At 40.9% G+C, this 23,972-nt stretch overlaps 1 protein-coding gene across 2 annotated transcripts in view; it reads right to left on the reverse strand.

Moving 5' to 3' along the window:
- The window catches only part of taok1a (TAO kinase 1a), a 240,037-nt gene that overhangs the window by 44,344 nt on the left and 171,721 nt on the right, over positions 1 to 23,972 (reverse strand). For both annotated transcript variants that reach the window (XM_072469644.1, XM_072469645.1), the window contains exons 7-10: positions 18,284 to 18,397; positions 12,328 to 12,419; positions 11,991 to 12,084; positions 2,598 to 2,679 (exon numbers count right to left, since the gene is read on the reverse strand). In XM_072469644.1, the coding sequence (XP_072325745.1) occupies positions 2,598 to 2,679; positions 11,991 to 12,084; positions 12,328 to 12,419; positions 18,284 to 18,397 (382 nt within the window). The remainder of the gene's footprint in view (positions 1 to 2,597; positions 2,680 to 11,990; positions 12,085 to 12,327; positions 12,420 to 18,283; positions 18,398 to 23,972) is intronic.

Below are 23,972 nucleotides of genomic sequence, written 5' to 3' on the forward strand. Positions count from 1 at the left end.
TGTGTGACCTTCTCAAATTTTCTGTTTTAATTATGATGAAATCATTTATAACCAAAAGAAATGCCCAACGAGGGAAGGAGTAACAAACAAAATCCTATTCTTATCCATTACTAAGAAATTTTAGCAACATGAGCATTTCTCATACTTTTATTTCTTCATGGGATGTGGGTGTCATTGACAAGCCCAGAATTTGTTGCCCTAATTTCACTTGTACTTAGTGGTTTGTTAGGCCATTGCACAGAGCAGTTAAGAGTCCAGCACATTGCTGTGGGTCTGGAGTCACATGTAGGCAAGATCAGGGAAGGACAGATTTATTTTAGAGTCACAGAAACATACAACACAAGGCCCTTCGGCCCATCATGTCTGCGTCCCTAAAGGTCGTTAGTGAACCAGATGGTTTTTTTTACAACAATCGATGGCAATTGTTAGGGTCGCCATTATTGAGATTATTATATTCCAAATTTAGTGACTGAATTCAATTCCAGCTGCCGAGTTTCGAACTCTTGTCCCCAAAAGCATTAGCCTGGTCTCTGGATTACTAGTCCCGTGACATTAACACAACACCACCATCTCCCCATGAAGATTTCCCCATGTGGTAACCATTATGCATTTGATCATATTAGGGCGGCACAGTGGTTAGCACTGATGCCTTACAGTGCCAGGGGCCCAGGTTCAATACCAGCCTTGGTGACTTGTCTGTGTGGAGTTTGCACATTCTCTCATGTCTGTGTGAGTTTCCTCTGGGTACTCTGGTTTTCTCCCACTGTCCAAATATGTGCAGGTTAGGTGGATTGGCCATGCCAAAGGTTAGGTGCAGTTGCAGGCCTACGTAGAGTGCTCTTTCAGAAGGTTGGCGCAGGCTCAATGGGCCGAATGGCCTCCTTCTGCACTGTAGGGATTCTTTATTACACTGATGTGGAAAGGGTTCACTTTATAGTTTTCAATCACAGCTTAGAGGTGCATTTATATTGAAGCTACAGTAGCTGTCATATGGGTTCTATTTAAACAATGCTTCATTTATACTGCCTGGTCCCAATTAGAATTGTGAGTTTCCCTTTCTACTTGGCTGTTTTATTTTAAATATTTTAAAAATGCAACTGGGAATGACAACTCTCTTCATCCAAAATCAACTCCTGGCAAATTTCAAAAGGGCATGGGATGTTCAGAACATACACATGTGATATCAAACTCCAGGTCTTCACACCATTGAAAGCTAGGTTCAAATTATACTTTAACTTTACAAAGCAGCAATGCTAAATTTGCAGAATAATGTGTTGATATTATTATAGATTAGGAAATAAACAAATAGAGGCTGGACAAAATCTTCCAGCAAAATGATCAGGACAAAATCTTCCAGCAAAATGATCAGAACAGGATTTAATTTGGAAGCTGTCATAATTAACTAGCATAACTAGTCAAAATTACAGCCGAAGGTTTTATGGAAATGCAGTACAGATGCTTAGAACGAAAAAACATTCCATACTCTGGTCTCCGTACAACTACAAATGCAAATAAAAAATCTGCATGTGAAAATGTAAGATGTAAATTTTCAGTTCTACAGACTGCAGGGTCTTTAAAAACATCCTCTTCCACAATTACAAGATTTTTAATGAAAGCAGTATACAATGATGGAACATAGAATAGAATGTACAGTAGTGTCAAGATAAGACAAAACATTACCTGGTGGAAATCTAGTTTTTGAACAAAACATGAGCAATTTTGTGACAACTACATTACACACGTTGAGTGAACAATAAGCTCTGAAATGCTACTTTGTGTATATTACACAGTGAAGTCACAATAAACTAAGGACCTGAGATGTAAAAACAATATCACAACTGTATCCAAAACTTTGCCTTTTTCTTAGACACCCAAAAAGGTAACATCCTTTATTTATGCTTTTCAGATGTTCAATCTAAGTCTCTCAGCGAGGTTAGCACTGCTGCCTCAGCACCAGGGACCTGGGTTCGATTCTAGCCTTGGGTCACTATCTGTGTGGAGTTTGTACGTTCTCCCAGTGTATGCGGGAGTTCTCTCTGGATGTCCTGGTTTCTTCCCATAGTCCAAAGGTGTGCAGGTTAGGTGGATTGGCCATACTTAATTGCCCTTTAGCGTCGAAAAGATTAGGTGGGGTTATTGGGTTATGGGGACAGGGTGGGGGCGTGGGACTAGGTAGGATGCTCTTTCAAAGGGCCGGTGCAGACTCGATGGGCCGAATGGCCTCCATCTGCACTGTACTGATTCTGATTTTATAAGATTACTTTCCAAAGAAGCCTTTCGAAAACTCAGAATACCAAGCACTAACTGCCAATAGAATAAAGGTGATTTTCCAGTTATATTCTTCTGGGACAGATGAGGGTATTAGGCTGCAGAGGAGAAGTCCTGCTATTCAATTGTTAATATCCTACACAGTACTGCTCAATTGCATAAAATTGTATAAATTTTGCGTATCTTCAAATATGCATCTTAGTAAAATTATACTTCTGCAGGATAAATGTCATCAAGTAGAAAAATAGCCAAATTCTATATTTTATAAACCATAAAGTAAGCTTAATGAAGTAAGAATATATCTGCAGCGAATAGAGAATCCTACTGACTTTCAGAAGTTCCTCTGAAGTAGGTCTGTCTTGAGGAATTTTCTGAAGGCAAGAGTCTACAAAGTTTCGAAAATAGTCAGACCTGGGAAAATTATAAAAAAAATTAAGTAAGTACCAAACGTCCACAAAATATATTCAATAAAATTCTAGTTTCACAATCGATTCTATGGCCTTCAATTTACATTGATAATTTGTGTTTTGCACAAACATTCATATTTATTATCGCTGTAAGCATTGTTAGTGTGTTTTTTTAATCCAATTGTGGCATAAAAACTGGGGCAGTATAGATGACCTATACTCCAGGTGTTTTTCTGTCAAATGTCACAATTAATCTTGTGGAAAATAAAAGCCATCGTTTACTCATGGTAGGTTTGCTGATTTGTGTATTTTGCCATTCACATTCGATGAAATGATGTACAAGTTCACAGATTTGCAAATTGCTCCATGGTGAAAGAATGTAAAATAGAACTGGAGCCCATTAAGAATTTCCGTCTATTTAAAATGACTATTTTCTAAATAGCGCATATACCTCTTTCAAGTCCCACCTGAGACCCAAATCCAAAATTCTGGCTGCGCTGTATGAGGCGTGTTCATTTGGATGCGTCATTAAACTGAACCCTCAGTCAGATGGGTATAAATGGGATAATAGTTATCCCTTGACCAGCATCACTAAAACAGATTATGTGGTGATTATCAAATCGTGGCTTGGGGGACCTTGCTGGGCACAAATTGGCTGTTGCATTTTATACAATTCAATAGTGGCTGCACTTCAAAAGTACTTCATTGGGTGTAAATTGAGCATCTTTAACAGAAAGGGCACATAGATACAATTATATCTTTAAATACCTATTATATGAGAGAGATTAATATCCGTTCAGGCTGTTCAAGTGATTGTAATATATAGCACTTCTATTTTGTGGTAAATATGATGTTTGCATAAAACTAATAAAGATGTGCAAACAAATATTTTGCGCTTGGAATTTGTAAACATTTTTCCCAAATATTTAAAGCCACTAAAATGTTTTTTTAAACAGTGGAAATTGCTACTTTTTAAATTTTGTTTTAAAACTGATGAAGCATTCGAAAGCAAATTGGGTAAAAGCCTCGATTTTGTTTATATTGAAACCAAAATTGCAACTAACTGAAAATAAAAATATTTATTGCTTTGATTTGCAAAATTATCAAACACACTGTTTTTGATATTGCATAACCATTTAACAAAAAGTATCATAGCTAAACTTTTTAAAAATTATAGATGTGCCATATTGTCCACAAAAAAAAAAAAAAAATCAAAAAATTCTGATCAAACAGGAGTATATTTTGCTGACCAAAGTATTTTTCTTTATCTTTTAAAGCTGGAGCATGTGGAAAATCACATTTTCTAAATGATCTATTTTATGATCTTTTCAGCTAATAAAGGCCAATTCTGTGCAGCACAAGTACACGAGTGATGGATCACCGAGTACATTTAATAAAATTGCAGCTTAAAACAGTTACTTTAACGCTGGCATGCCAAAAGTAGAACTGGCACTAAAAAAGGAAAACTTATATAAACTTAAGTAAAGTTTGTTGTACTGAACCTGAAGATCCTTTCAAAATTGTTAAATGAATATCTGTAGTGCCTCCATATATAATATGCACATAAAATATGCAATGTTCCTGAATAATTAAAAAAACATAAAATATTTGTCCATTCCTTTGACATGTTTCACATGGCTTGTAAAAACTGCGCTAGAGACCTACTCCACTTGAAGTAACATGCACCAATTAGACAAACTGCTTACAGAATACAAAAATGTGAAGAAAAATAATTAATGGCTGGTAACAAGTGCTGAACCGAAGAAATTAAACTGTATTACCAAAACCATGTATGGAAGGCTAAGAGGATTGAAGAAAAAAGAAAGGCCCCACGAGTGATTACAAACACTCATGCACAAGATAAAATATTTCAAAGTGCTCAAAGAAATATGTTCAAATGATACTCCGAAGAATAAAATAAAATAAAGTAAATAGTCCCTAACCTCAAAATCATACAAATTACAAAAATCCGGAACTTAAATAAAAATGATTTTAACATGAATCAGGCTTCCAAAGGAGTTCCAATTTGGTTAAAATAAACTAGAGCAGCTACACAGTATATGATCCCAAAATGTTCATTTGAAAATAAAAATATTATCTGATAAAAATAAATACATTTTCTGATCAAAACTGAATGAAGTATTTTAAGTTATGAGTTGGAAATTAATACTAAAAATCCTTTCGGAGCACCAACCACAGGTATTAAGAGGGATGGCTATCGGTAGACTTGGACACATTTAGCATAAAGTACATAGAAGATGATTCACAGAGCTTTACAGCACAAGATTTTTATGTCATGCATGCACTCAGATCTAAGTTTACTGATGATACAATGTCGGAATTTAAGTTATCAGGAAGGCAGGAGGTTACAAAGAGATATAGACAGGTTAAGTAAATGGGCAACAAGATGGCAGACGGTGTACAATGTGAGGAAGTACGAGGTTATTTGGTTTTTTTGTAAGAATAGAAGAACTTTTTTTTTTAAAGCATGAAACTTGTAAGTGTTGATGCTGAGACACTTGGGTGTGCTTGTACAAGGAACTTAAAGTCAACATGAAAGTACAGCAATTAATTATGAAGGCAAATTGCATGTTGGCCTTTATTATAAAGGGATTGGAGCACAGGAATAAAGATGTCTTGCTACAATTGTACAGGACTTTCATGAAACCATACCGGAATAATGTGTGCAGTTTTGGTCTCCATATTTAATGAAGAATATTGGAGGCGGTACAGAGAAGGTTCACTAGATTTGTCCCAGGGATGAGAGGGTTATCATATGGTGAGAGACTGACCACAGTGGGCCTATACTCTTGTGGAGTTTTGAAGAATGAGAAGTAATCTCATTGAAACATGCAAGGTTCTGAAGGGACTTGACGGGGTCTACAGTTAGAGGTTGTTTCTACTGGCTGTAGAATCTGGAAAATGCAGACAGTCTCTGGATAAGGGGTTGATCAATTAGGACGGAGATGGGGAAGATTTTCTTCACTCAGAAGTTTGTGAAGCTTTGAAACTCTATCCAAAAGGTTTGTGGATTCTCCATCATTGAATACATTTAAGGCTGGGACAGACAAATGTTTTGGTCTGTCATGAATCGAGGGATATAGGCAGTGGGTAGGAAAGTGAAGTCAAGGCCCAAGATTAGCCACAATTGTATCAAATGAGGGAGTAGGCTTGACAGACTGTATGGTCAGGTTAGATGGATTGGCCATATCTTTTTATTAAAACAGTAAAAAATATATACAAGGCCAAACGGTACAAAAAATAAAAGAACCTTCAATTATGATGCGCCAGATTCCAGGAGTCCCTCAGAGGGGGTGACAGAGAGTCAAGCATGAGTGAGCCCTGCACCCCACTGCAGAGAGCCTCATGTGCACCCTGCGGTCCCGACACTGGTCAGCTGACAGCCTTCGGACAGTCGCCCCCCCGGGCCCGAATCCTCCATCACATTGAGTGCAGCGGGCGACACGGACCCACCAACCAACCCAGGGGCTGCGTTGATTCCGCCACCGGGATCATCGACAGGCGGGATCTCCTCAGGCTCCTCCCGGGGTCCCGGGCCCGTGGGAGGCGGTGGTGCAGATGCCTGCGCCGCCCCTGTCGCCTGGTCACCGGAAGGCCCCGAAAATAACTCCGGAAACAGGTCAGGGATGGTGGAAGAGGTGCCCGAAGACAGCGGCTGGGGCAAAGGGTCTTCCAAACTGTAACCCGCTAAGAAGCAGGGGGTTATCGCTGACCCCCTCCCCTGAGAAATTGAACAAGTCCGGGGTGCTAAAGTGTACTGGGTGGAACGGGCCCTCTAGGGTCCCGTCCGACCCCGAAGCACCCTGCTCAGGGGACAGCGGTAGCTTCTTCACTATCCCCCGCCTCTTTTCTTTCAGGGACTGGTTGTGACATCTATGGAAAAGAACCTGGATTGACGACGTTTGCGGGGGAGGGGGTCACACACCAGGGAGACCTCTATCTCTGGCGGCCCCTCCAGGCGGACTCCTTGTCCTTCAATGCTGCTCTCCAGAATTTGTACAGAGAAAGTTCACTAGATTGGTCCCAGGGATGAGAGGGTTATCATATGGTGAGAGACTGACCATTGTGGGTCTATACTCTGTGGAGGTTTGAAGAATGAGAAGTAAACTTATTGAAACATGCAAGATTCTGAAGGGACTTGATGGGGTCAACATTGAGAGGTTGTTTCTACTGGCTGTGGAATCTGAAAAATGCAGACAGTCTCTGGATAAGGGGTTAATCAATTAGGACTGAGATGGAGAAGATTTTCTTCACTCAGAAGTTTGTGAAGCTTTGAAACTCTGTCCAAAAGGGTTGTGGATTCTCCATCATTGAATACACTTAAGGTCAAGGAATCAAGGGATATGGGCAGTGGGCAGGAAAGTGAAGTCAAGGCCCAAGATTAGCCACAATTGTATCAAATGAGTGAGTAGACTTGACAGACTGTATGGTCAGGTTAGATGGATTGGCCATGCTAAATAGCCCATTAGTGTCAAAAGATTAGGTGGGGTTACAGGGATAGGTTAGAGGCGTGGGCTTAAGTAGGGTGCTCTTTCCAAGGGAAGGTGCAGACTTGATGGGCCGAATGGCCTCCTCCTGCACTGTACATTCTATGATTCGACGGCGGAAGTCATAACACTATAATTAAATCAGGAGTTGCCAGTAACTGAACATTACCCAACCTACACAAAGCCAGCAACATTTCTAACTCCTGCATTTTATATATGGTTTGAAACTTTTATGCTTTTCTCTGGTCTTTTAGCTCACCCACACCTTTTAACATTTTATAACTGTGTACATTACTAGTTCTGCTCCAGAATTTGTACTGAATAACTTCCTCATTAAACTTTATTTCATTCCAAGAACCACAGCTCTCATCAAAATTCATGCTGCCCTTAAAATTGATTATTAAAATACTCTCTTACCTAGCGCCGAAGCCTCTATAAACGAAATTTGTCCAAAACATAGCTTTCGGCATTTATTTTTGCCAATGTTCCATTTGTTCGTTCTTGCTAATCTAGTGAAATTTCCTGTTCTCTCCTATCCCTTTCCTTAGCCAATACAATCAATTTGAAACCCTTGCTCCCACTTTCAAATCTCTTCATGGGATTGCCTCACCTAACCTTAGCAACAACCACTAGCTTTACATCCTCTTCTACCCTGTTTAGTCCTCTTACTCTAGCTTTTTGTGCATCCCTCTGCTGGTAGACCGATCAGCTGCAACAACTGTATGAGGCTTCTTCCCTAATCTATCTCTCCAGAACTGCAAAATCCTGCTTGAAACAGACAGATAAGACATTTTGTTTATTATTCTTTCACGGGATGTGGGTGTCACTGTCTTTATAATCCATCACTAATTGCCCCTCAGAAGGTGGTGGAAAGCCACATTCCTGAACCACTGCAGTCCATATGGTGTAGGTAGGTTAGGAAGGGAATTCGAGAAGTTTAACCCAGTGACAGTGACGGAATGACAAGTTAGGATGGTGTGTGGCTTGGAGGGGAACTTGCAGGGGTTGTGGTGCTCCCAAACATCTGCTGTCCTCGATCTTCCAATGGTGGTAGAGATCGTCCGAAAGTTTCTGTCGAAGGAGCCTTGGGCGAGTTGTTGTGGTGCACCTCGTAGATGGTACACTTCTGCCACTGCATTTGTGGTGGAGGGAGTGAATGTTGAAGGTGTTGGATGGGTGCCAATTAAGTGGTCTGCTTTGTCCTGGATGGTGTTCAGGTTCTTGAGCATTGTTGGAGTTGCACTTGTCCAGGCAAGTGGAGAGCATTCCATCACACTCCCGACTTGTGCCTTTTAGATGGCGCACAGACTCTGGAGAAACCAGGAGGTGGGGGTTATGTACTGCAGAATTCCAAGTCTATGACCTGCTCATGTAGCCACAGCATTTATACGGCTGATCCAGTTCAGTTTCTGGTCAATGGTAATGCCAAGCATGTTGATAGTGGGGGGATGCAGTGATGGTAATGCCTTTTTGAATGTCATGTGGAGTTGGATTCTCTCTTGTTCGAGATGGTCATTGCCTGGTACTTGTGTAACACAAATGTTACTTGCCACTTGTCAGCCCCAGCCTGGATGCTGTCCAGGTCTTGCTCTATATGGGTATGGACTACTTCAGTACCCGAGGAGTCGCGAAAGATGCCGAACAGCAAACATCCCCACTTCTCACCTTATGATGGAGGGAAGGTCATTGATGGTTGGGCCTCGGACACTATCCTGAAGAACTCTTGCAGTGATATCCTGTGACTGAGATGATTAACTTCCAGCAACCACAATCCTTGTGCTAGGTATGACTCCAACCAGCAGAGAGTTCCCCCCATAATTCCCATTTTGATGGGGCTCCTTGATGTCACACTTGGTCAAAATGCAGTCTTGATGACCAGTGAAGTAACTTTCAACTCACCAAGTTCAGCTCTTTTATCTACTTTTTGGCCAGGGCTATAATGAAGTCAGGAGCGGAGGACCCTCGCTGAACTGAGCATTAATGAGCAAATTATTGTTGAGTAAGCACCACTTGACAGCAACGTTAATGACACCTGCCATCAGTTTGCTGACTGAGAGTAGATTGATGGGGCTGAAATTGGCTGGGTTTGATTGGTCCTGCGTTTTGTGGACAGGACATACCTGGACAATTTTCCACACGTATGGTTAGGTGCCAGTGTTGTAGCTGTACTGGAATAACCTGGCTGGCTAGGGGTGTGACGGGTTTTGGAGCACAAGTCTTCAGTACTTGCTGTCAGGGCCCAAAGATATCAGGATTGCAATTGGATTTCAGAATCGTCACAAACATATAAAGCATTACTTTGTGGATTTTAAGAGCCCTTCAACTGTACTAGATATAATAATTTCCTTTATTTATACCTACCCATTATATATTACACATACATTGTTCATGGTCAAAATCCACAGTATATTTAACAGTTTAATTTAAGTCACACTTGCCTTTAAAAAAGCTAAAGGAACAAAAACTAGCTTTTGCTCATTTTCATGCTTTGCAAATATAAGATTAAAAAGTCAAATACACACTATTTTATTCTTATTTTCCCCAATCACTGTAGCAAGCCACTGTTTTCATTTTCGATATTTAACATCCATACCAGCAAGGGATAAATCATTAGATTTAACATGTATACAATTTGAAGACTCAATGAAGTCATGGCATCATGTATACTATTATTTTCTTTCTGGAAGAACATTTAGGGTGTGGTTATATTGAAAGTAGTTATATCAGAATATGAGCTATTGTTTCAGTTCATCTTTAGTAAACAGTAAATGCTTTTTGTGACTCTAGTTTTATTTTACATGCATAGAAATGGGTGTAGCTCTCTAACATGCGCCTGCCTCATCTTCTAGCCCCAAAAAATAAAGGGAATCATCTTCTAGAGAGGGGAATATTTTACTGTACTGAGAACATTGAAAACCAAAACCATCTTAAATGTAATGGATATATATGATGATAATAATAGAAGATATTAATACAGTATGTTGCAAAGTCAATAAGAAACATGATGCAAGAAAAATTAAGCTTGACATTATTTGGTAATTACTTGGACACACTTATGAACAATGGAGTCATTTGTTTGAATCTCCCACAAAATAATTAATTAGGATATTAGGGTTGATGCAGCTGAAGTTAATGGTTTCATCCAGGATCATAAATTTGTTCCCCAAATATAACTGTTAGTAATAGAATTTTAATGCATTTGTACAACCTATTTGGATTGTTTCCATTATTCACTGTCCACTGCTGAAAGATTATAGAGGCAAACTGTCAAATGAATACAATATAGATTTTTTGATGTACAGTAACTGCAGATTGAGGTGAATCTCTGAGGAAATTGTCACTCCATGTGTTGCTACGGTAGAATATTTAAGTTATTGATATAATATTTACAGCCTAAAAAACGCATGTTCTGTGTTTTTACTAAGTGGGAGTAAAACTACCTATCTGTTTGCACTTCACGACACAGATATTTGAAGGAGCTATATCATTTGTACTTAAATTCCCTATGTATAGCTTCATATTGAACCATTACTATATTATCTACCATCTGCTCATGAAAATTTAAATGTCTTGCCTAGCAGATTTCAAATTTTCCCCCTTATCAAAGGGGGAAAAGTGGAGTTATATAATCAAACTACTAGTGGCTCTGAAAATATGCTCTAATAATAAAAATTCTTAATTCTTAGGAATTAAACTAAATTACAACAAAATACTGAAAAGGATAATATCTAATAAACGCAAAACAACAATGATTCTAAAAAATAGAAATATCAAAGTGATCAAATCAACAAAATTTGATACTTGGGCAAAGCGGTGACTTAAAAATTTGATTTGGTACCAGTCGATGGATAAGTCATTGCGCGTGGATAATCCTGGGTCTGAAGCACAGTTGTAATGTTTAGCTGATAACCCGCTGAGATCATTTAAGGTCTGCTCTAATTAGATAAATCCAGGTATCTGTAGCTACTAATAAACTACTGAGGTCAATTAAAGGGCGGTGTAGCTACTTGTAAATTATGGCTGCTCTCTTTCTATTTCATCAAAAAATATTTTGTTCTGTAATGGTGTACAGTTTCTTGGGGTATGAATGCCATGCACAGAAACCACATTTGTATATACAGGAGGGACATAAATAGATATATAGACTTAGATGAGAGACAATGAAGACTGTGTGAACTGGTTACAAGAGGGATTTGAAATATTAAAGCTCATGTCAGTGCAGTATTGAATATGGCACAACATTGTTACAATCACTGCAAAGGATACTGATCATAAATGGCTTATAACTCAAAGATAATGCAGTGATATATTATGGATAATGGACTGCACAAAGTTTGAAACTGAAGGTGCCATTAGGGGATCTGATCAACTAACCTTGCAGGCAATCAAAAAGCAAAACATATGGGCATGTTAAGGTTTTTATATAACTGGTGTTAATAGTCAATTAAAATATTTACTTTGGCATTCAGTATGGATTTTCACCAGACCATTCAAACTCCAGCATTTATCACTTTGTTGTCATTAATCTGAATCAATCAAATGGTTTTAGAAATCGCTTTAAATGACACAGTATGATTTTCAAAGATTTTCTTCTTGGTACAAATACAGCTATTTCAACATTTAGCATCTTCAAAAATCTACAAATACTATTTCAAGATTATGCAGTGCAATTTAGGATAATCTGTTTAAACACTTGAGATTAGAGATAAATCTTCATCTACTGAGAAGCATTTCTTAACCTGCCGTTATTTATGATTTAGAAACATCTGCTTCTATACAAATCTCAGGATTTTGAATGTATACTCACCATTCATTAGACTGAAGAGCAGGTGACTCGTTCTGCGCTATATGGTATAAGGCACTCATTGCATTCATATTAAACAAAGGAGGTTTTCGCTCCGCTGTGGGAAAAATAGCAGAAAAGTAATCAAGAATTTCAGGACTGATAACATTGAAATGGTAATTTTCAGTGAGAGATTTAAGGTTTCATTTAGAATATAATTGCAATCATTTTAATATTTTCACCATCATTTTAAATGCATTGAAAGAGTTATCAAGCACAATTGATTATACTTTGTGATTATAGCGTTTTCCTCAGGCCATTTTTAATTGGTTCACAATCTTACTTAACTGCAGTGACTTACCTAATTCGATGCATGTAATTCCCAAAGACCAAACATCTACTTTGCCATCATACTGTCCTTCATCCATGGCAAGGATTACTTCAGGAGCCATCCTATTTCAAAATATTTAGTTTTAGTTTGATTAATTTGCATTGTAACAATGATAATTTTATTGCTGTTGCCATTATTATACTACTAACAGAATTATCACTCCAAAAATTAGAATGGAGACATTAGGCAGCCATTTATGTCTGCTGTAACAAAGTACTAATACTATTTTCAACCCAACACCAGCATATTTGAAATACAAGCACTTAAATAGTATTCATCCAGGTACTTTGGTTTGAATGCAACTGAAATAAAAAGTGAACTTCAAAATACCCATGTTTTCCATTCATCAAAAGGTTTATGCTGGACTTTTCCAGCGGTTTTTGCTGGCGGGATCTTACGGTCCCAACAAAGGCGAACCCTCGCGGCCCAACTCCAGGTAAGGGTGTGTGGGTGGGTGTGTATAAAACGGGGGGAGGGGGGAACATATGTTTTGTTAAATTAAATTTAAAATTGGTTGCTTTTTAATTCTGTGCTATTGACATTCAATAGTATCTATTAATCATGATGCAGCAGTGACTCAGCACTCAGTTTGAAAATGGTAAAGTCTGATTTTTCAATTTTTTGTGGCTATTACAATTCCGGATCAGACCCCAACAGTGACTAGGACACTGGATAGAAACCCCAATATTTAATTTTAATTTTGTAGGACTGTGAGGAAAGGATATCTCGCTCCAGGAGTGATTGCACGCAAAATAGGGATATGGTATATTAAAACATACTTCATTACTAACACAGTATTAAAATATCAAAAATAGCTTACAATTACCCCATAAACAACGCTAATCAATACAGTGACACAATAACCCTTAACTGCTATCCTTACTTCCACTCAAACAACAGAACCATCTCAGTTCTCAATCCACTTTTAAAAACAGTCGGCACTCAGGAATACTTGCTGTACAGAGATATCTTGAGACTCCACTCTGAAAAAGAGGAATCTTTTGAGATTGCTTTAAAGAAAGAGACCTGACCCTGTCAGAACAACGCAGGATCTCTAGCTGAAGCCAACTAAAATGGTTTTCATCGTTTGACTTGCATCGCCAAAACTGCACTACCTGCTTTTCAGCAAAATGCCTAATACTCTAGCTCCTCCCATTAGTTACATCATTAGTTACAGGGGCGGCATGGTAGCACACGTGGTTAGCAATGTTGCTTCCCAGCACCAGGCTCCCAGGTTCGATTCCCGGCTTGGGTCACTGTCTGTGCAGAGTTTCCACGTTCTCCCTGAATCTGCATGGGTTTCCTCCGGGTGTTCCGGTTTCCTCCCACAAGTCCTGAAATACATGCTGTGAGGTAAATTGGAGAGTCTGTCATGTGAGAGCACCATTAAGAAATGGGTGTTTTTTTTATAGAATAACTGTAGTGGGTGTACCTTTAAGAAATGGATGCTTTTATAGAATAACGGTAGTAAGTGTACCTTTAAGAAATGGGTGTTTATTACTGCAGTGATGTCAGAGTCTGGGCTTACTGTCAGCTTTTAGTTTCACTTTGAGAAAAGCTTGGGTGTGTCTGTGTTTTTTTGGTTTAGTTTCAGTGTTGGAGCTGCAGTCAGTCACAGAATGTGTAATGTTGTTCTCTCTGCCATGTAAAGAATATCTCTTGATCATTTGGTGAATTCAGAGTTATAACTGTCCTCAGTAGTGAATCTAAACCTGATGTGCTTCTGTTAAAAGGTTGGTTTTTTAAAAAAGTCTTATGGATGTTAAAATGAAAGTAAGGATTACTTAGTGTTGTATTCTTTGGGGGTTGCATTTGAATTAATGGTTGCTAAGATGTTCACTGTATCTTTTTAAAAGGTTAACTTGAGTTTATAGAATAAACATTGTTTTGCTTTAAAAAATACTTTTTCATTTCTGCTGTACCACGCCTGTCGAGTGGGCCGTGTGCTCCCCATACCACAATCTATTAAAAGTTGTGGGTCAGGTGAACTCCATGATACACTTTGAGGTTCTCTAAACCCTGGCCCATAACAGGTCTGAATTCTCCCTCTGTGTACCCGAACAGGCCCCAGAGTGTGGCGAATAAGGGGTTTTCACAGTAACTTCATTGTAGTGTTAATGTAAGCCTACTTGTGACAATAAAGATTATTATCTTACCAAATTGAAACACAATGTCTCCAACTATCTACTCCCTAGGGAACCCTCGGAATCTAAAGAAAAATCCATTAGCCTCAGCTTTTACAATGCTTTAACTGCACCTCTGGCTCCCAAAAAGCCTAGCTGCCTTGTAAATCAGGATTTTTAAAAACACTACGACAGCAGTCATACAGACATTAACCCAGGCGTTTAACCCTTACTGCACCAAATACGTATAATACAATATATCTGAAATTCCTACATTCATCACAGTAGCCTTGATCAAAAGGACTAACGCACAAGTACCGGGTCCTGAAAAAAAAAAAATGCTGCTACAAACAATATGTTTTTGGTGATATGTGGTAATTACATTGATATTTTCACTTAAAACGTATCTCAGCAATGCTGTTCTAACTTGTTCCTAAATGCAGATTTGGTAGTACATTCAACAGGCATCAGCAGCCCCTGGTACTCACACTTCCTGTGCAAGGCTGGAAAATTAATTGTATTTGGAGAAGGACGGTGCTATGTCAAAGGCATGCTCAATAAAGGACCTAAACAAATTCACAGTTACCTATCCAAACTCTGTATGTGGATTTTCCAGCAGGAGTTGATGGTAATGGGAAGGAGTGTAAAGTTGAGATCATTTGCCCTCTTATAATGTAACATCCCTACCATTGGCTCAACTGGAGCTCATAAGTTCAGACTACCCAAGAGTTTAGCCTGGAACTACATGGTTCAGTACTCTGCTAGTTTCTACATTTAATGACTGAAACAGTGAATGCTGTGCAATCTTATCCCGGTTTATTAGTGACAAAAAAAAGAGAAGTTTGACTTTGACGGTTTAAATATTCTTAAAAGGTTTTATTTTTATCGACTACATATTGCACCAAATTTATGCTCTGACTTGCAGCATTTTGCTGTAATCAGTTGGTGAAACCACCATGAGTATGTGTTAAGTACTTGCACCAGCAAACAGCAATATAGCTGTTGAAATGAAAGACAGCATTCTGACTTTAAACAATTTTAACTCGTGAGCCCCTCACCATCAGATGGAAGAAATGGACAAAGCTGGATTCTGTTTGAAACTGCATTCTATATTAAGAGAATGCCAGAGAGAATTTTCTTTTTGCTGTTGCAAAAATTCAAAATCATGCTGCGCACGAAAAGCTTCCTTTTTGGTTTTAATTTAATGTTTAGAAATGCCATTGACACCTGCTGCCTTCAATATGAGGTTACATCTACACAGGGTTGCGAGTTTCTGCCATGGATCTTCATATGCTCAACAGGTTGATTCACAACCTGCAGATATTTGGGCACATCGGATAGATGACCCATAAGATGGGGGACCAGGGTGCAAGGTTGGCTTCCTTTTCTTCGATGGATTGACACACAACCTCTTACCCCTTCCGAATTTCCAATACATAGAACATAGAACAGTACAACACAGTACAGACCCTTCGGCCACGATGTTGTGCCGACCATTTATCCTAATCAAAGATCAACCAAACCTACACCCCTTCAATTTACTGCTGTCCATGTGCCTGTCTAAGAGTCACTTAAATGTCCCTAATGACTCTGACTCCACCACCTCCGCTGGCAGGGCATTCCACACACCCACCACTCTCTGTGTAAAGAACCTACCCCTGACATCTCCCCTATACCTTCCTCCAATCACCTTAAAATTATGTCCCCTCGTGACAGCCATTTCCACCCTGGGGAAAAGTCTCTGGCTATCCACGCTATCCATGCCTCTCATCACCTTGTACACCTCTATCAAGTCACCTCTCTTCCTTATTCGCTCCAGTGAGAAAAGCCCTAGCTTCCTCAACCTTTCTTCAGAAGACATGCCCTCCAGTCCAGGCAGCATCCTGGCAAATCTCCTCTGCACCCTCTCCAAAGCATCCACATCCTTCCTATAATGAGGCGATCAAAACTGGACACTGTGGTCTAACCAGGGTTTTATAAAGCTGCAGCAAAACCTTGCGGCTCTTAAACTCAATACCCCTGTTAATGAAAGCCAACACACCGCGCCTTCTTAACAACCCTATCAACCTGGGTGCGAACTTTGAGGGATCTATGTACCTGGACCCCAAGATCCCTCAAATACCCCAATATGTAGATGAAACGTTTACCATATTTGAATCCACAACTGTATGCAAGACCTTCCTCTCACACCTAAATGCGCTTCATCCTCCACTCAAAATCACCTTTGAAATGAAGCAGTCAACTGAGCTCCCTTTCTTCACCATGCTAGCTGAGAAATCTGTTTTCTACTAGTCTACGCATTGGGATTCCTACAGTTCTGCATGCAATAAAATTGGCCTTATCAGTAACCACCTAAACAAGGCCCGAGCCATTTCCACACTCTGCAGGTTTGCTGCTGAAATAGGGCGCATCAAAGCCATCTTGCAGGATAATGGCTACCTTGATACGATCATTGCCCACTGTATATCACACAAACTCATGAATGGGGCCTGAGGCTGCCACCTTTGGTCCTGAAAAGTGCCCAGTCTACCTCAGATTACCCTGGAGGGCTAGGTGTCTCAAAAGCTTGAGCAACAGATGAACCTAGCAGTTGCATGTCATTAGTATGCAATAGGAACAACGGGATGCTGCTGTCAAGCCAAAAAGATGTTTTGCCTATCACACAAATGAGCAATGTGGTGCATGAATTTCAGTGCCAGTGTGATGCTGGGTATGTAGGCTGTACATCCAAACAATTGGTGGACCATATCACAAACCACATCCCTTCGGCTGTTCACAACAGGCAAGTACTGACTGCACCCGACCAGCCCGTGCTTGGAAAACTCAAAACAGTGGCCAACATTAAATGTGATTCTGTGATTAGACAACACTGGTTAACAACCCTGATTGTGTGAATTATACTGCAAACTATTTTTAGATTATCAGTTGCGCTTGCAGTGTGGTTCATTTATGCATGCTAGAAGCCACATATATTCACATACAGGGCTCTGCCCATTGCAGACACATCCACACATTGCGTCTTTTTCACCAAACGAAAACCTGGGGTACAGTATTTCCCTGGTTTATTGCAGACGTCGATGCCGTGACCAACCAGAGACAACTTGCCTGGTTTTAATTTGACAAAAACCTGCCTGTTTTGAATTTGAACGAAGGTGGGCAAATAACTGCTCCATGCTGCATTCTCCATGGCAACGCCTCCACCAATCAGAGTCCATCTGCCAACAATCAATAATTCATGCAGTTGAACTGTTTTTCCTTGGTTACAGCTGGAAAATTCTTGCGAGGTATCGACAAAAAACTTTGATAGCATGTCTCTTTTTTTCAGCAATACTCTACTTCTTTACTTTTCTGTCAGCACTTTGCCTCATTTTAAATTCTGGTAGAACGCTGCACATAATTTTGTTCAATTTGGAGACCTTGGAATGCTGTCACTGTCCATAAGATCTTGATGGTGATCAGACTGAGCTGATGTGCCAAAGCATGGTGACCAGGATCACTGCCACTGAATCATTCTTCTGCCTTCACAGCCAGAGAGAGACAAAGTCTTGCTTTGCCTTCTCTACCTTTCAGGACATTTTGGACTGCACTGTTTGGCACCTTCCTCTGACCTTGACGCCATGGGTGACCCTAATGGAGTGAGGAGCTCCCAACGGCATCGTGCAGGGGGCTGCCAGAATGCTCATCAAGGTAGTGATTATAACTGAATGCTTCCTTTGATGATTTGGTATCCTGCTTATGACTATAAATGATACATTAAAGACAAATGATTATGCAAGTCCTTTGCTTGAAGAAATGTTTCTTACCAATATGGTGTTCCCACAAATGAATTAGCAGGAGATACTATGGAAGCAGATCCAAAGTCAGCGAGTTTCACTTGGCCTGGTTCTGTCAGGAGGATATTACCTGCCTTTATGTCTCTGGTTACAAAACAAGTAAAAATACAATTAAGCAACAGTCAACAAATTCAGCAGGCAACTCAAAATATTGTTCATGTAAGCTGTATCAAATAATGTAACGATAATCATACAAGCTTCATCAAATACAATTTTCTTAATATTAACAATTGTGGCTTTAACAAATTTATTAAAATGATACATCGCCAAAGAATATCAGGCAAAAATGCAAACCGGGAAAGATCCTAGATATTTTGCCAAATACCATTTCTGGATAAGCATCTAAAAAAATAAGAACAGTTTCCCTTGTTGTAATAATAAACTCCAACGGAATAATCTTGCATTTTCTGGGTTTTAAACTTTTCTATAAACGTAAGCAGATCATGGCCTCTCTGTTCCTGCCTCGTCCTCTTGTGGTAGCACTGTCCCTAACCCCCAGCTCACTGGCCATTTTAAAAGTCCAGGGCGGTCAACATCTGTTTGCTTATTAATATGGCTCTCAACTTCTCAAACACTGCTTGGCAGTCTGCGGACCACACCACTTTTGCTGGTTTCCCCAACACATTGGTTAAAGGTACCTCCAAAGTACTCAAGTTCGGTACAAATTTCCTATAGAATCCACACATATCTCATAATTTCCCATTTGGTTTTCGGAACAGGAAAGTCCATTAATGCCCTTACTTTGGTCATTCTGGGCACCACTTGCCCCTGTCCCACCACATGGTCTAATTAGGTGACTTTGCCTTGGTAAACCTGCTTTTGACCAAATTATTACTAGCCTGGCCAACTCCAGTTGTTTGAATACCTCCTCCAATTGCTCCATATGTTCATTTCAAGTGTCACTATACAATGCTACATCGTCCAAGTAGACCATAAGTTAGGCACTCCAGCCACTGCTTGGGACATAAGCCATTGGAATGTTGCTTACATTAACACTGCAAAGAAGTTACTGTGAAAAGCCCCTAGTCGCCAGATTCCGGCACCTGTTCGGGTACAATGAGGGAGAATTTGGAATGTCCAAATTACCTTACAGCACGTCTTTTGGGACTTGTGGGAGGAAACCGGAGCACCCGAAGGAAACCCACGCAGTCACGAGCAGACTCCGTACAGACAGTGACCCAAGTCGGGAATCGAACCGGAAACCCTGGAGCTGTGACACAACAAGTGCTAACCACTGTGCTACTGTGCTGCCCATAAATTAAATGTCCTGAAAAAGGTTTCTACTTTTTCTTCAAATTTTGGAAAGGTCTGTATGAACTTAAATATATCACCACTCGGTTCCATTCTCGGATAAACCTCCCCTCGAGCTCCTGGTAGCTCACTTTTAATTTCCAGTCTTAAGCTGGAACTCTCTCTCTAATGCTGTTCCCTCTCTCTCTCTAATGCTGTTTCCTCTCTCTCTCTCTCTGATGCTGTTTCCTCTCTCTCTATCTCTCGCTGATGCTTTTTCCTTTCTCTCTCTAATGCTTTTTCCTCTCTTGCTAATTCCAACCTCTTCATTTCAATTTCCATTTGAAAAGCTCGATCTCGTTCTTTTTGCTGCATCGCTTTAAAAAAAATAATTTTAGAGTACCTAATTCATTTTTTCCAATTAAGGGGCAATTTAGCATGGCCAATCCACCTACCCTGCACATCTTTGGGCTGTGGGGGCGAAACCCACGCAAACACTGGGAGAATGTGCAAACTCCACGCGGACAGTGACCCAGAGCTGGGATCGAACCTGGGACCTCGGCGCCGTGAGGCAGCAATGCTAACCACTGCGCTACAGTGCTGCTCCTGCATCTCTAATTGTTTCATTTGTAACTGGATTTTAGCTAATTCTACGGATTGTTGCCATGACCCCAGCTGTGTTTCTGGCGCTTCTTTCAAATTCGAATGTTGAGCAATTGCTTCAATTATCTTTACCTTCCTAGCTTTAGCTGGCACCTCTTATTTTTAATTCACCTGCCAATTTGATTAGCTTGTCTTTGTGAAGCCCTTTTTAAGTAAACCAAAGACAAGTCATCCACCTGAAGAAAAATCTTAGCAGCCTCCAGAGACATCCTGTTATACCACTACAAACGGGGTGTCTCCTTTCAATTTGGACAGTAACCCAAACATTGCCGAATATCATTCCAAAGATCATGGACCCAAGCCCCCAAATCATGTGACGACCCACTGGACTAGTGTGCGGTCAATTCCAGACCCACTTTAAAAAAAATGTATTTTATTCCAAACTCAAACCAAATTTTGTTACAGAGAACATCTACACATACCATCAATATGCAGAGTTTGTACAAATATTTCCCCTTTATACCCCCCTCCCCCCAGGGTGACAAACAGTTCCTTAGACATTGATAAGAACGGTACTATCGCGGAAAATCCTTCCTCAGACCATCTCAGGGCAAACGTAACCTTCTCCAGGCTCAAAAATCCCTGTACGTCCACCATCCACACTGCCACTCCTGGCAGCTCTTCCGACCCCAATTCAGCAGTATCCTTCGCTGGACAATCAAGGAGGCGTAGGCCACCACATCAGTCCCTATTCTCCCTTCCTCCCGCCCCGCAGCTCTGACACACAGGATATCGCTGCCATGGGGCATGGTTACCCCAAACCCCTGTACCTCCAACAACTTAAACACCCCCACGGCCCCAAACCTCTCCAATTTCTCACACCCTCAGAATATTTGGGCATGGTTTATCAGCCCTCTCCCACATTTCTCTTCCACTCCCGTGAAGAATCCACTCATCCTCGGGCACCACATTAAATTGTATAATACTCATCCTCTGGCACGAGGAAGTCCTGTTACCCGGCGCAGCACCTCGCTCCATATCCTCCATCTCAGTTCAATCAATCCTTAGCTCCTCTTCCTATTTGCCCTTCATCTTATTCACCAATGCCGTCTCTTTCTTTCCCAGTCATCTATAGATATCCCTAATCCTTCTCTCTTCTCATATATCTGGAATCGGCAGTTTTTTCTGAAGCATATATTCTGGTAACAAAGGGAACCCGGGTAGCTCTTTCCATATAAAATCCTGCACCCCTAAGTATCGAAACTAACTCCCCATGGCAACTCAAATCTCTATTGAAACTCCGCCCACACTGCAAAACGCTCTTGTAAGAACAAGTCCCTCACCCGTCCTACTACTTCCCTTTGCTACCTCTCATACTATCCCATTCGTCCTACCGGGCACAAACCTGTGGTTCCCACACAACGGGGCCAGCACTGAACCCTGTCCCAACTTAAAGCCTTTCCTCAGCTGGTTCCAAATCTTTATCGAGGCGACCACCACCGGATTATTACAGTACTTTCTCAGGGAAACAGTTAACATGGCTCTCAGACTCGACCCTTTGGGGGAGTCCTCCACCAGTACCCACTCCTACCCTCTGCCCATCATCGTCTCACCTTCTGCACATTGACTTCCCAGTAGTACTCCAGCAAAATCAGCTAGCCCCCCCTATTCGCCTTTTCCTCTACAATAGCATCCGACTAACCCAAGGGTCTTACTAATCTCTTAAACTAAGAGATTAGTCCATCCATCCTCTGAAATAAAGGCTTTTGGAAGAAAAATGGGAGAGATTGAAAAATAAACAGGAACCTGGGCAACACATCCATCTTTACAGCCTGTACTCGCCCTGCCAGTGATGATGGCAAGGTGTCCCACCTCTTTAGGTCCCCCTTGACCCCCTCCACCAGCCCTGTTAGATTCCATCTGTGCATTATTTCCCAATCATGCAAAATCTGGATTCCCAAATACCTAAACCTAACATTTGCAATCTTGAACGGCAAAGCCCCCAGATTCACGTTCCTTCCTAACCCATTCACCGGGAAGACTTCACTCTTTCCTACATTCAGTTTACACCCGGAGAAGGCCCCACATTTTCCTAGCAATGTCATAATCCTTCCCTTGCTATCCAATGGATATGCTACATACAACAAATCATCCATATATAACAACATCCTGTGCTCCCTACTTCCCCTCACAACATTCTGCCACTCCGAGGCCTGGAGCGCAATTGCCAACAGCTCTATTGCCATTACAAACATTAATCTCTATGGAGCTCAAAAAATCTTGGCGCCTCCCCTTTCGTTCGGACATTCACCTTGAGGGATACATGGAGCAATAGTATCCATACCACAAATGTCAGCCAGAACCTAAACATCAAGGTCTCAAATATATAATGCCACTGAACACGATCAAAGGCCTTCTCCGCATCCATCGATACTAACACCTATGGCACCCTGCTGCCCGACGATGTCATGACCACATTCAGTAGCCTCTTAATGGTGCTAGACAACTGCCGCCCCTTCATAAACCCTGTCTGATCCTTTGTCTATCTCCAGCACACGCCCCTCCAGTAACTTGGCCAAAATCTTTACATCAGTATTTAATAGCGAGATGGGCCTATATGATCCGCATGCCAATGGGTCTTTGTATTTCTTTGGAATCAAAGAAATAAAGGCCTGCGCCAACATGTTTGGCAGCTCCCCTCTCTCCAATGCTTCATTAACCATATTCAGGAGATGCGGGGTAAATTCTGCCAAGAACGGTGTATAAAATTCAGCCAGGAAGCCATCCGGTCCCGGCGCCTTCCCTGACTACATCGACCACACCCCCTCTACTATCTCCTGCAACCTTAATGGCTCCTACAACTCCTGCCGCCTCCCCTCCCCCACCTCCGGGCGCACTAACCCATCCAAAAAAAACCCTATCCACCTCTTCCACTCAAGGCTCAGAACTATACAACCCCCCTGTAAAAACTTTCAAAGACCAAGTTGATTATTTCCAGCTCCGTCTCCGCAACCCCCCCTCCACCGCCCTCACCTGCACAATTAATAAACAATTCTTAGAAAAACACCCAAAGTCTTGGCCCTTGGCTGCCCAATAACCACAATCATCAAATTAAACACAATTAATTTTATTAATAGTTAATTGAATATGCAGCAAATACAACCGGTTAACAATTCCCTAATTCCTAACCCCCTCTTAATTTACCCCACCCTCTATATAGACAGACACGCATGAGACAGACAAACAAACAGAGGGGAAAGAGGGGTGTAAAAACAATAAGTAAAAAGGATGAGTCTTTGTTTCAGATGGTTGTCTTCTCGCATACCTTCCTTCAATCTAGGCTTTTGGTTCGAAGTTTCTGTCTTCAGTCTGCACTGAATTCGGGTCTCTGCAGTTTCAGAAATACTGCAGCCATACAGATTGTCTGGAGAAAGAGAGAGCAAGAGAGCAGCTCCTTTCCTCTGAGTATACAGGACCCCAATGTCCCTTTGGTTTTATGAAAACTCATCCCCACTCAGGTAGGATCCAATCACCGCCTGTTACCAGGCAGAATTCAGCCTTTCAGCCAATTCATTGGCACCAGCCAATCAATCGAACTGAGTCCCACCGATCTCTCGGGTGCCGAGAAGTCTGAGTTCTGCTGTCCGAAGGCTAGCACAGTGTAGTCTTTCGTAACTTTTGAGTTTCCCCGCTTCCTCTGCTTGACTAAAGATATATATCCATTAAGCATCCATGGATGAAAATGATGACGGAAAAAATAAAGAAATGGGGTACAAGGATATCAACAGGAAGGGCCCTTACACAGCTGATACATGATGCGAGTTAA

Source organism: Scyliorhinus torazame, chromosome 12, assembly GCF_047496885.1.
Source record: "Scyliorhinus torazame isolate Kashiwa2021f chromosome 12, sScyTor2.1, whole genome shotgun sequence".
NCBI lineage: Eukaryota > Metazoa > Chordata > Chondrichthyes > Carcharhiniformes > Scyliorhinidae > Scyliorhinus > Scyliorhinus torazame.